Source organism: Nuphar pumila, chromosome 2 (assembly GCF_984573655.1).
Source record: "Nuphar pumila chromosome 2, dmNupPumi1.hap1.1, whole genome shotgun sequence".
NCBI classification, from domain to species: Eukaryota; Viridiplantae; Streptophyta; class Magnoliopsida; order Nymphaeales; family Nymphaeaceae; genus Nuphar; species Nuphar pumila.
In genome coordinates, this window is record NC_143250.1 from 126,838,209 (window position 1) to 126,851,010 (window position 12,802).

At 37.6% G+C, this 12,802-nt stretch overlaps 1 protein-coding gene across 3 annotated transcripts in view; it reads left to right on the forward strand.

Annotated features, from left to right (window-relative positions):
* Positions 1–590: 590 nt before the first annotated feature.
* Positions 591–12,802, forward strand: part of LOC149847043 (phosphoglycerate/bisphosphoglycerate mutase family protein) — a 50,260-nt gene continuing 38,048 nt past the window's right edge. The window contains exons 1-4 of one of the 3 annotated variants that reach the window (XM_089996763.1): positions 591–1,120; positions 3,937–4,042; positions 4,181–4,397; positions 4,496–4,614. In XM_089996763.1, the coding sequence (XP_089852889.1) occupies positions 687–1,120; positions 3,937–4,042; positions 4,181–4,397; positions 4,496–4,614 (876 nt within the window). In that variant the 5' untranslated portion in view covers positions 591–686. The remainder of the gene's footprint in view (positions 1,121–3,936; positions 4,043–4,180; positions 4,398–4,495; positions 4,615–12,802) is intronic. The other 2 variants (XM_089996765.1, XM_089996764.1) reach the window with 2 other exon arrangements.

Here is a 12,802-nt window from a genome sequence, read left to right on the forward strand (position 1 = left end):
GACCGGGGATGAAGGTCACTATTTTGAAATGGACCGGGCCGCTATGGTCCACTACCACTCCTAGTGTTGATGATGGAGTTGCCAAAAGCATCATCTGAATAGTGTTGAGGCTGTCAACTCTAATCTTAATTCAGTATTCTGACAACACTATTGCTCCCAAACAGCAGAGAGCAACACACCTCCAATTCAAAGCTTCCAAATCCTAAATGGAGCCTAAATATCAATGTAAAAACTGATGTTTTTACAACCGTTGGATTTTGAATTGCCGCAAAATCCCATGAACAGGTGGGATTTGGGTGATTCAAATGCTGATCTTTATTAAATGGTCCATGTAGGTCACTAAAGGGCTCTCAACAATGAGATACAAGAGTGGGCGTGACAAAGGTATGCTGTTAGGGACGAGACCCATTTCGGTCTCGTGTATCCCGTTTGCACGTCAAACCACGTAGTATGCCATTCATGCCACTTCGGACCTGTCCTGATAAGTCCTTGCCTGAAAGGCTAAAACTGCGTTGGGCCCCACAAATCTGAAAGGACATTTTTATTAGTCACCTACGTAACCACGTGGCAGTAGCTCAGTGTTTGCTTACTTGAGAGAGAGAGAGAGAGAGAGAGAAAATGGAAGGACGCAAGCTATGGTCAAATAACATCCTCCTCATTCTCAAGGGAAGAGACCGAGAGATAGAATGGTGTGCTCCCTCGCTCCATGGGGAGCTCCCCCCAGAATTCTACTTCCCTCCCTCTCCCTTGCTCACAAGAACCATGGACTCCGAATCCCCTTCGCAGATTCAGGCCTGCTCCACAAGCACAAGCCTTCTTCTTCTTCTCTGAATGTGTGCTCCGCGAACCTGCAGAATTCCGCCCAAATCTCCACGCCCGACCATTCTTACCCTCAAAATGGGGACGCAGCCACTCAACCATCGTCTTCTTCTTCTTCATTCCCTCCCATCACGGCCGCTAAGAGGGTGGTCCTTGTTCGGCACGGCCAGAGCACTTGGAATGAGGAAGGACGTATCCAGGGAAGCTCCGATTTCTCGGTACTCACTCACAAGGGGGAAGCCCAAGCCGAGACCTCGCGGCAGATGCTTTTCTCTGATACCTTCGACGTTTGCTTTCATAGGTAGGCAACGGGGAGAACCCATCCGCATTTTATTAGGCGGAAAAGTTTGATTTTGGATGATTTTTGTAAAATATGGTTCTATACGCTGATTCGTGCACATTTCTTCAGAGGTTCGTTTTTTTTTTTGCAACTTTCGTTAGGTGTGTTTTTTTTTCTTGTGCGTGGTAGATATGGAACCGGTATTTTTCTTCTTACAATTTCTTGGATACACTAGTAAGACTTTTGATGCAATTGGATACACACACTAGTCTCCTGAAATACAAGATTGTAGAGGACTAGGTTTACTTTTTTCTCTGGTTAAGAGAGAGAGAGAGAGAGAGAGAGAGAGAGAGAGAGAGAGAGAGAGAGAGAGAGAGAGAGAGAGAGAGAGAGAGAGAGAGAGAGAGATGGGTATCGTTCTCCTAGGGTTGGAGAGAGACGTCTCTCTTGCCCTTGGCCAATTCCTCACAGAGGCCAAGAATGAGGGAGAATAGTCAAGCCTTCATTAATCTGTAATGGGCTGGGTCTTACATATTTATAGACCTAGCCTACCAAATTACAATGGATTCCCTCATCCCAAACAACTTAAAACAAAAGGCAAACATACTTAAAAGAAAGACTAAACACTCTTATGCTCTGTGCAATCAATTCATCGAACACCTTTGGGGCGTTGCCTAGGAAGTCTTCAACAAGCCACATGGTTATTGCGACACAACCATGCACATAACCCCACCTTCCACCAGGATCATACACCCTATGTCCATCCTTGCCAATTCTGTAAATAGCGTATCGGAACCCATATAGCATGAGCATCATATATGAGTATATTGTACCATATAGTATCGTATGGTTCGATACATGAAAAAGCTTAAATTAAAAACCATACAAAAATAGAGAAAAATCTAAAAAAAAACTCAAAAAAAATTATAAATACAATAGAAAAAAAGAACATGAATATATGTATTACAAGTAACTAAACATAAATATGTACTAGTAAAATATTGGATACGATAATGATAACACTCCTAATAAGTATTTAACAAAAGTCACAAGTCACAATCATGAATGTTTGATATCCAAGTTATATATTGCATTACAAAACAAAAGAAGAAGCATCATAAGCTATCAATCACGCCGAAAACGATATTCAAATGATGGATCTTCTTCTGAGTTGTCTTCTTCTCCTCCATCATCCACATTCATCTTTGGGCCAGCATAATCATTGTCATCATCCACCTGAGCCTTCGTCTCAACCTCCAGTTGCCTCCAATTCTCATCATCATCCAAGACACCAAGCACTTCTTCTACCCACTCATCTAATATATCGAGGTTGTCAATATTGATGGGATCATAGTTGCTCTGGCGTCTTTTTCAGTTGTTTTTATATTTGTCTGCAATATTCAGATATTAATTAGAATACAAGTTGTATTAAAGTGGATCCACTAACATATATCTTAATGTTACCTTTGCTTCAATCTCATGTTGTAGGAGACAAATACAAGATCATTTAATTGAAAGTGATCCAATCTATTCCTTTTCTTTGTGTGGATGCGCTAAAAAAATCCAATTTCTCTCGCATCCACTTGCATTGCAACCCTGACTCAATATACGCTATGCAAACCTAGATAATGATATGCAAGCCTAGATCATGAAAGATCATCTCTACCAAACTTATTCCACCATTGATCTAAACCAACAAAAGAAAAATATATCATGAGAGAAATTCCTTGCAACACAAAAATACATAATTAAACTAATAACATTGAATTTCAAATGCATACATGGTCGTAATGAGCTATGCAATTGGATTGCATTCCTTCGTCTAAAGTCCCCCTAGACTTGGTTAACTCCAAATTAGTTTGTCTCTGGAGACTATGATCTCTATTAAGTTTTGAATGGTGTTCAAAATGACTGTTTGTACTTATCATATACGAATGTGGGGGAGAATTTGATGGCAGGATTGAAGTAAGAGGCAACAACATGAATGTCATGATGGAGCTGGTGAGTCCATCTCTTATCAATCACATTCCAAATTGGCATATTTAATTTTTCTTTTTGCTGATATTTTTTCTAATATATTCTTTTGCCCTGTCCATATCTTCATATAAGTAGGCTATAGCTCGAGCCTCGTTACTGTCCACTATCCTCAACACTTTCACAAGTGGCACTGTCATCCTCAAACCATACTACACCCCTTCCAAAACTCTATAGAGAAGACTATATATACTATCTTAACCCCAATAGGTTGCAAACCACTCATATGAAGCAAACATTTACTTTTAATCTATGTCACATGGGTGCGGGGATGCGGCACTTACAAAAAACCCGGGTGCGGGTGGGCGGCAAAAATATAAAAATTTATATATATATATATATATATATATAAAGTCCAAAAGTTGGACATAAATGACCCTGGGTGCGTTGACTGCACCCAGGGTCAGGTTGACCGCATCGGGTGCGGGTGCGACACCTAGTTGGAGAATCCCTGTGACAGAATGTGATGTCTTGGAGAAGTTGAAAGGCTGAATTTTATTTTCCTTTCTCATTTTCTTTATTGGAATTCTTTTAATTATTTGAGCATATGTATTTCTTCACCTTTTTCCTGTTGGATTATTTGATTGCTTTAAAGGCTGCTTTTATTTGACTACATGAAGGTATTTGATGGTGTTGTAAACCTTGAAATTGTCATTGATTTTGATCAAGCATTGAAGATGGTCTCAAATCAAGTTAATAACTCTGTATTGCAATCTTCAGTTTTCATCATTTTCTTTGATTTTGTTGTCATAGTTTTCTTGGAATAATTGTAATTTGCAAAGCTTACTTTTATTTGATTTCAGCCCCCTGATTAGATCGAGGAGAACTGCGGAGATCATATGGGGCGATCGGAAGGAACAGATGATTTCTGAATGTGATTTGAGGGAAATTGACCTTTATTCCTTTCAAGTTAGACACAATCCTGATCCTTTTAGAACTGGAAAATGTAAATTATAACAACCAAATATTTTGCAACTATATATTTTGAATATGAATTTTCAATCAAAGTTTATTAGATACTGATAAAGTGAATTGCTGGAAGTTTAGGGTCTTCTTAAACATGAGGGGAAAGCAAAGTATGGTGATGCTTATAGGCAATGGCAGATAGATGCGGCAAATTTTAACATAGATGAACATTATCCAGTAAGAGAATTATGGGTACGTGCTAGAAACTGCTGGAGTAAAATCCTTAGGCATGATGGACATTCAGTGCTGGTGGTTGCTCATAATGCTGTTAATCAAGCTCTTGTGGCCACTGCAATTGGTACCATTTTCTATTTTTTTTTGCAGTATGTGAAAGAACACCAAATTGTGCCAAAGCAGCTTGTGGAAATTGTTCTAAACTTATGATCTGTTGATCAGGTCTGGGAACTGAGTATTTTAGGATCCTACTTCAAAGCAATTGTGGGGTGAGTGTTTTGGATTTCACCCCATCACCAGAAGGGAGATCCCCTCATATCTGCATTAACCGTTTGAATCAGGTAGATTGAAAACATGACAAACTATTGACTTGATCATCTCTGCCTAGTTATGAAGCTTTACTTTTTTGTTAAATATTCCAGAATTCTTTTTTTGCATATTGTTTAGTTGGAATGGCGTCTAGTAAATTCAATATTGTTAATATTTGATTTGGGATTTACCAAAATGTACATTGAAAAGAACTCTGAATTCTGGTTTTCAACCTGTTTTATATTTTACTTGAAGTTTTTCTGATGGGAAGAAAAGGAAAAGTAAAAAAACAAGTGAGATTAGAAATTTTTTATTTTATCTGGTTATTTATTCATATTCTTTTAATGTAACAAACACGAAAGCTAAACCAGCTTGCTGCTCTAGATGCCATTCTATAACAGCATAGAAAACTTCAATCCATGATTGGAGCTTTATGCTCATCCTCATCAGTAAAAAACTCCCAACCTTTGCTGTAAAAAGACATTTTAGCATAAATCCCAGCTTATGAATGGGTCTAAACTTTTAGTTTTAGAACACATTCTTGCTGTTTTGTGCTTTTAGATTAGTCCAATCATAAGAACTTTTGTAAGACCATATTTAAGATTCTTTTATTGGAATAGGCTGGACTCAGGCAAGCAATGGTTGTCAGGGAGCGGCCCCTAGCCAACCCTCCCTGAGAGATCACTGGCCTTTGGCCAGTCGATCTTCTTTCTCACCCATGTCTTCTACTAGTGCTGGTCAAGAAGCGGATGGTGAAGATGCTGTGCAGCATGCTGATGACCGTGATCTCAAGAACATATCAAGTTCTTGGTCCCAGCTTGTGAGTTGCCGGAAGATCCCTGCACCGAATGAAGACCTCCTTGCTCTTGAGGATGAATAGGGGGAAATCATCAATATTTCTAAGAGGCTCTACGAGGATTGGAAGGGACACCTTATGTACCCCTTGATCTGTAAGTGGGATGCTAAACCTATGGAAAAGGAGTTTTATATTAACAAATAATTCAAGTATTGGAAACTTGTTTCGAAACCAAGGTTTTTTCTCCCCCTAACAGCGAGTTTCTAATAGACATATTGATTTAGATTTGGTTAGAACTAAGGAAAACTAGTGATATTTGGTCAAGTTAATGGAGAGATGGGATGGTAGTGCTATTCCTAAGTTTTGTCTCATTCTTGTGACCTACCTGCTGCAACATGGTGATACCTGTAATGAAATCAAGAAGTCTTCACACGCCTCAAACAAGAGGCACAAAACACACCTACAAGTGGTTCAAAGTACAAAAACCACTAAGGGCTTATGAAGAACACTCAAAACATAAAAAATTATAATCTTTATTGGGAAGCAAATGCACACAAAATGCATAAAAGAACAAGGGGCAAGTGACCCCTTTTTTAGAGTACAAAAGAGAGAGAGAGAGCTCTTGTAGCCATTGGGGAGTTCCCAACGGCTACAAAGCCAAGGACAAAAATGCCCTCGGCCAAAAAACAAAAACACTAATGTATAAAAAATAAAAATACATAAAAGTCAGATCGGTCCCTAGTGGACAGATTCTTATATTACAAAAGGAAATTACAAAAATACCTTTATAGGGTATTCCTATTACAAATATGAAATATATATATATTAAAAGTGGTAGCTGCGCAACCCTTAGGTGTGAGCTATAGTAGTGTGATAGACGACCAACACCCAAAAAACAGTAAAAAGAACAAAAATGGAAATTTGCGCATTTTTACCCTTTAGCGGCGGTTTCTGACCGTTGCTAAACGCCTGCGTAAGGATGCGAGGGTCATTACTAAAATTGTGTTTAGTGGCGGTTTCGACTGTCACTAAAGGTTCCAACAGAACAAGGACCTTTAGTGGTGGTTGAAAACTATCGCTAAATGGGAAAAAATGCGTAAATTTGCATTTTTTCAACTGTGGCCGGCCATCACGCCCTGTGATTGGCAGCCACACAAATCCCGTTAGTAGCTGCACACCTAAGGGTTGCAGAACTACCACTCTCTCTCTCTCTCTCTCTCTATATATATATATATATAAATAAGAGGACACCAATATTCTAACACCCCCCCTCAAACTCATGGGGTGACGACCTAGAGTTTGCCTAGAAGGAAGTAGAATCTTGGAGACAAAAGCGCCTTAGTGAAGAAATCTGCTAGTTGGTACTCAGATGGTACATAAGGTAAAGTGATGATCTTCTTCAAGAATTCTTCTCGAACATAGTGGTAATCCATTTCAATATGCTTTGTAGTTTGTACACTCATAGAATGTATGATTGCTTGCAATATATATATATATATATATATATATATATATATATATATATATATATATATATATATATATATATATATATATATATATATATATATATATATATATATATATATATATATATATATATATATATAAAGGAGGACACCAATATTCTAGCACGCCCCCTCAAACTTATGGGGTGACGACCTAGAGTTTGCCTAGAAGGAAGTGGAATCTTGGAGACAAAAGCACCTTAGTGAAGAAGTTTGCTAGTTGGTACTCAGATAGTACATAAGGTAAAGTGATGATTTTCTTCAAGAATTCTTTTCAGACATAGTGGCAATCCATTTCAATATGCTTTGTAGTTTGTACACTCATAGAATGTATGATTGCTTGCAATATAGACAACGCTCTTTTTGTCACAACATAATCTTGAAGGTTCAATTATGTAAACTCTCAAGTCTTCTAGTAACTGTCTCAACCACACTAATTCAGAAAACGTAGTAACCATGACACGATATTCGACTTCTGTAGAGGATAGGGACACCATATGCTGCTTTTTGCATTTCTATAATATCAATGAATCATCTACAAAAATACAAAAACAGTGGTTAAGCGACGATCATTGTCGTATTCTCTCCAATCAGAGTCAGACATCTAATGGGGATGAATATGATAAAAATAAACCATGATTAATTGTATTTTTAACATACCTAACAATCCTCGTTACATCACTCATATGTACTGTAGTGGGAGAATACTGGAATCCTCTTTATAACAATATGGATAGCATGTGCAATATCTGAACGAGTAATAGAAAGGTAAGTTAATGCCCCAATCATTTGGTGGTATTTAGTTGGATCTTTCAGAGGTTCTCCATCATTTTTCTTCATTTTTGCATTGATGACTTCTAGCGTATCAACTCGCATCAGTAAGGCCTGATCTTTCTACTATCTCGGCTGTATATTTCGTCTAAGACAAAGAATATCCACGGGGTAAATAAGCTACTTTAATTACAAGAAAATATCAAAGGAAACCAAGATTAGTCATTATCGAAGTTGGCTTTGAGAATATCTTTGATATGACTAACTCCCTGTTTATCACCTTCGGTGATAATCATATCGTCCACATAAAGGAGTAAAATGACTATACCTACATCAAAAGACTTAACAAACAATGCAGTATCAGTGTAATAAGATTTAAAACCTAGTTGAACCATCACATTGCTAAAGCGACCGTACCAAACCTTAGTAGCTTGGTTTAGACTATACAAAGCCTTTCACAAATGAAAAACTTTTTCATGTGCCAACCTTTACCCAAGGGGAGGATTCATATCGACTTCTTCATTAAGGTTTTCATTAAAAAATACATTTTTAACATTCATTTGAAAGATAAACCATTTTCTAATAGATGCTACATTGATGAGGGTCCTAACCGTGGTAATCCTAGCTACCGAGTCAAAGGTTTGTCATAGTCTATTCCATATTTTTGAGTAAACCCTTTAGCCAATAGCCTAGCTTTGTACCTATCTAGTATTTCATCACTTTTAATTTTGATTTTATATACACCCTATAGTTTTCTTTCCCATAGGTAAGATTTGAATCTCTCAAGTTTTGGCCTTTTCTAAAGCTTCTAGTTCATTATTTATAGCTTCAATACATTCTTGATGATTTTTAGCCTCATTATAGGATAATGGTTCTATATATGAGTGAATAGTCATAAGACAAGTTCTACAGTTGGGTTCAAATGATTCATAGGATACAAACCTATTAGGTGCTTTAGATATTCTCGTAGATCTTCTAACACTAGATTGATCTGTCTTGACTTTGGGAATACCTCTATAATGCACATGAGGGTTGGCCTTGAGTACGTCGAGAATAGATTTGTATTTCATTGTGAGGCTCAATTATATCAATAGGAATATTATTCTCATGTGCATCATGCGTGTCATCATTGTCACTCTCATGCACATCTTGAATATCATTATTATCATTCACATTATCATCAACAATATTATTATCATGCTCAACAATATTATCCTCATGCACTTTAACTAAATCAAACAAAAAAGAGTACTGACAAGGTTTCTTAGACTCAATTCTTTCACAACCATTTTCCTTTTCAAGAAAAAGTCGCATTTCTTGAAACATAAAGTTTGTCATTTTCAATATTATAACACCTATATCCTTTTTGTTTTTTGGCATAGCCTTATGAAGCAGACCCTTGGAAGTCGTATCCTGCACAACAAATAGACATGAGAGAAAAAGAAGAAGAGAAGCAACCTTGAAAGCTGAATAAACATCTCAAACCCAACATAGGGTGACATCCTTTTTTTTATATTAAAGAGGGTCATGACTGATTACAACATTTCCCTTTTAGTACAAAAATAAATACAAGTGTACATACATGATAAATTTGGATTTGGATCTGGATCAAACTTAGTATAGTGTTAACCAGTTATAAGTATCAAATCGTTACCTGTATCGACCAGGCCCAAAGTAACACCATATCATATCTTAAACGTATCGTAAATTTTTAATAAAAAAAATTCAAAAAATCCAAAAAAATAAAATAAAAAATCAGAAAATTTAACAAAAATTCTAAAAAAATCATAACACATGAAAAATGATGAATTGCACAAAAGTCAATCGTAAAATCACATTTATGTCTCTATGAGCTATATAAGACATCATTAAACATCAACTAATATAGAATCATAGATAATATTGCATTCATATCTCACAAGAACAATGTCACAAGACTCATACTTTCATATTATATAAACAAAAACAAAATAACCAAGTTTATGAAATACAATTAAAAAAAAATGATATGTATCGTACAATACAAAAGATGTATCATACTACACACCCGATACATGTACGATACACACTCGTATCAAGATACTAGTTTTATCGTATCATATCATTTCCCCTCAAAGTAACGATACGTATCGTACAATACAGTATGATACTGGTTTTAACACAACCCCTCAAACTGAGCATGGTTAAGAACCATGTACATTTTGAATTTTAAGTGCCAATGATGATGCACAGTAAGCACTTTAGTAAATAGATCAGCCACCTGGTCCTCTCCTGTAATAAACACTGGTTAGATCTCTTTGACCTCTACCTTTTCTTTGACAAAGTGTTGGTCTATCTCTACATGTTTCATCTTGCCATGCTGAACTGAATTTGTGGAGATGGCCACTGCACTCCGGTTATCACAATACAACAACGAACTGGATATATCATATATGTTGATACAGGCTGAATAATGTGTTTAATCGATGCAACTTTTGCTTAACTGCTGCCATAGCTCGATATTCTGCTTTTGTACTTGAACATGCAACAATCTTCTCTCTATGGTCAAAATGACATTAGAGTCGTTGGGGGCTTCGATGGTCATCTATGTCACATGGGTGTGGGTGCGGGTGCGGGGATTCGGCACTTCCAAAAAACCCGGGTGCGGGGGTGCGGCAGGGGCAAAAATGTAAAAGGGGATCGGGGTTTTTCTGCTGTCAGCAGCTGTCTGTCAGCCCTGACAGACAACTGCTGTCTGTCAGCCCTGACATGCAGATTTTTTTTAAAGACAGACAGCAGCTGCCTGTCAGCCCTGACAGACAACAGCTGTCTGTCAGGGCTGCTGTCTGTCAGGGCCCTGACAACAGATTTTTTTTTAAAAAAAATTCAAATTCGCAGCCCATTTCACAGGGCAATTTTTTTTTTTTTTAAAAAATCCAAAAAACAAATGGACCTAAATGATCCTGGGTGCGGTCAACGCACCCAGGATCGGGTTGACCGCACCCGGTGCCGCACCCGAACCCGCACCCGCGTCGAGTCGCGTCGACGCGGGTGCGGCACCCTGCTAGCCGAATCCCTGTGACATAGATGGTCATAAATATGACTGTTGGAGGGCTCCCAACGGCTCTATTGAGAGCCCCTCCTCTCATCTTGTACTCTATAATTAGGGACCTTTGGTCCCCATTTGTTTTATGCTTTTCTCTAAGCATTCTTCTCAATAAGAGATATTTTTTATGTGCTTGTGTTCCTATTTGACTCTTTATAGTCATTATATGCACTTTGTGCTTCTGTAGTGCCTTAGTACTCTTGTGTTGTCCCTTTGTTGGACTTATGTATGTGCTTGTGTACTTTGTTTTTGTAAAGCCGTATACTTTAGTGCTCTAATTACATCAAAACCATAAGAACCTTGGAGTCATCTTCCTTGACATCTTTATGGGCTATAATAGGAGGAGAAATGTTTCCACTTCCATTAGTGTGCCCTAAAAAATCTAAGAAATTTGATATGTGGTGCGATAACACCCTTCCAAGTGAAATAGTTGCTATCATTCAACTTAATCTAAAGTTTGGGGAAAGAAAATTTGGGGAAAATTAGTATAAGGGAGGCTAGGATTGCATTCGGCACGCCCATGAGGTTAGAATTAGGAGTAGTTTTGGAATTAGTGTTTTATGATACATTAGTTGAATTTGAGCCAATTGGATTCATGGAAGGAGTTTGGGGATTTTTGCCATCCATTACAAAAGGAGAATGAGATGTGAAAGAAATTCGGGAAAATCATAGTAGGAAGTTGAAACAAAGATTTAATGAGATGGAGAGAAAAACTAGCAATAATAGCAAAGGAAACAATGGCAATAAAGATGCCAAAACAGATGGCATCAAGAAGCTGATATGTAATATTGTGTATTTTTCTATGATTTTTAAATTCAAAAATTTTGATTTTTTACTAAGTATTTAACTGTTACAGGGATTCGGCTGGCAGGGTGCCGCACTCGCATCGACGCGACTCGACGGGGGTGCGGGTGCGGCACAGGGTGCGGTCAACCCGATCCTGGGTGCGGTGACCGCACCTTAAGGTCCATTTTTTTTTGGGATTTTTTTTTTTAAAAAAATTTGCCCAAATGGGCTTCGAATTTTTTTTTTTTTTAAATTATGCTGACAGCAGCTGTCTGTCAGTTGCTGACAACAACTGTTCTGTCAGCTGCTGCAAAATTTGAAAAAAAAACCTGCCTGTTCCCCCGACCCCCTTTATATATATATATATATATATATATATATATATATATATATATATATATATATTACATTTTTGCCCCTGCCGCACCCCCGCACCCGGGTGTTTTGGAAGTGCCGAATCCCCGCACCCGCACCCGCGCCCGAACCCGCACCCGCACCCGCACCCATGTGACATAGGTATTTAATGAAAATAATAAAATTGTGGGAAAATATCTTTAAATATAGGTGATGTCAGCTGGGTCTAGGCGTGGCCCAGAGCCCACTGACAAGACCTAAATGAGCCAATTAAAGTTTGTGAAATTTTTTGTTTTTAACCTTTAAATTCGAGCGAAATTCAAGTCAATTCAGGTGAAATTCGGAGGCAAAAATCAAATATGTATACTGTTAGATGCATCTCGCGATTCTGACACGTTGGTGCCCTGTTTCTCTGAAATCAGGTTATGGTTGACCCCAAAATCACGTTTTTAAAAAATGACCCGCTTCTATTTTTGCCTTTTTAAAAAATGACCCGCTCTATTTGATCCAAGTTAATATAGATCTGGACCCTGTCCAAGATCCATATCAATTAGGATCTGGTTCAGGTTGGATCCATATGGATTTGGATCTTGGATTCAAATCTGGATCTGAAATCTATCCATGGCAATTTTAAAACTACTTTAAATTTAAAGTTTAAAAACAACTTTAAAATAGAATAAGGATGAGGTAGAGTTCTACCTCTCCATATGGTTTTCCAGAATCCCCTTGGAATATTTCTTGAGAATATTAATTTAAAAAATAAAATAAAATAAAATAAAAGTGATAAAATCTAGATGGATAGAGAAGGTAGAAGGTAGAGTTCTACCCATATGAGAGGCCTCTAGAGGGGACATCACCCCCTCTTTCGAAGACCTAAAAAAAAATTTATATAAGGGGTCTAACTCCTCTCTCTCTAGAAC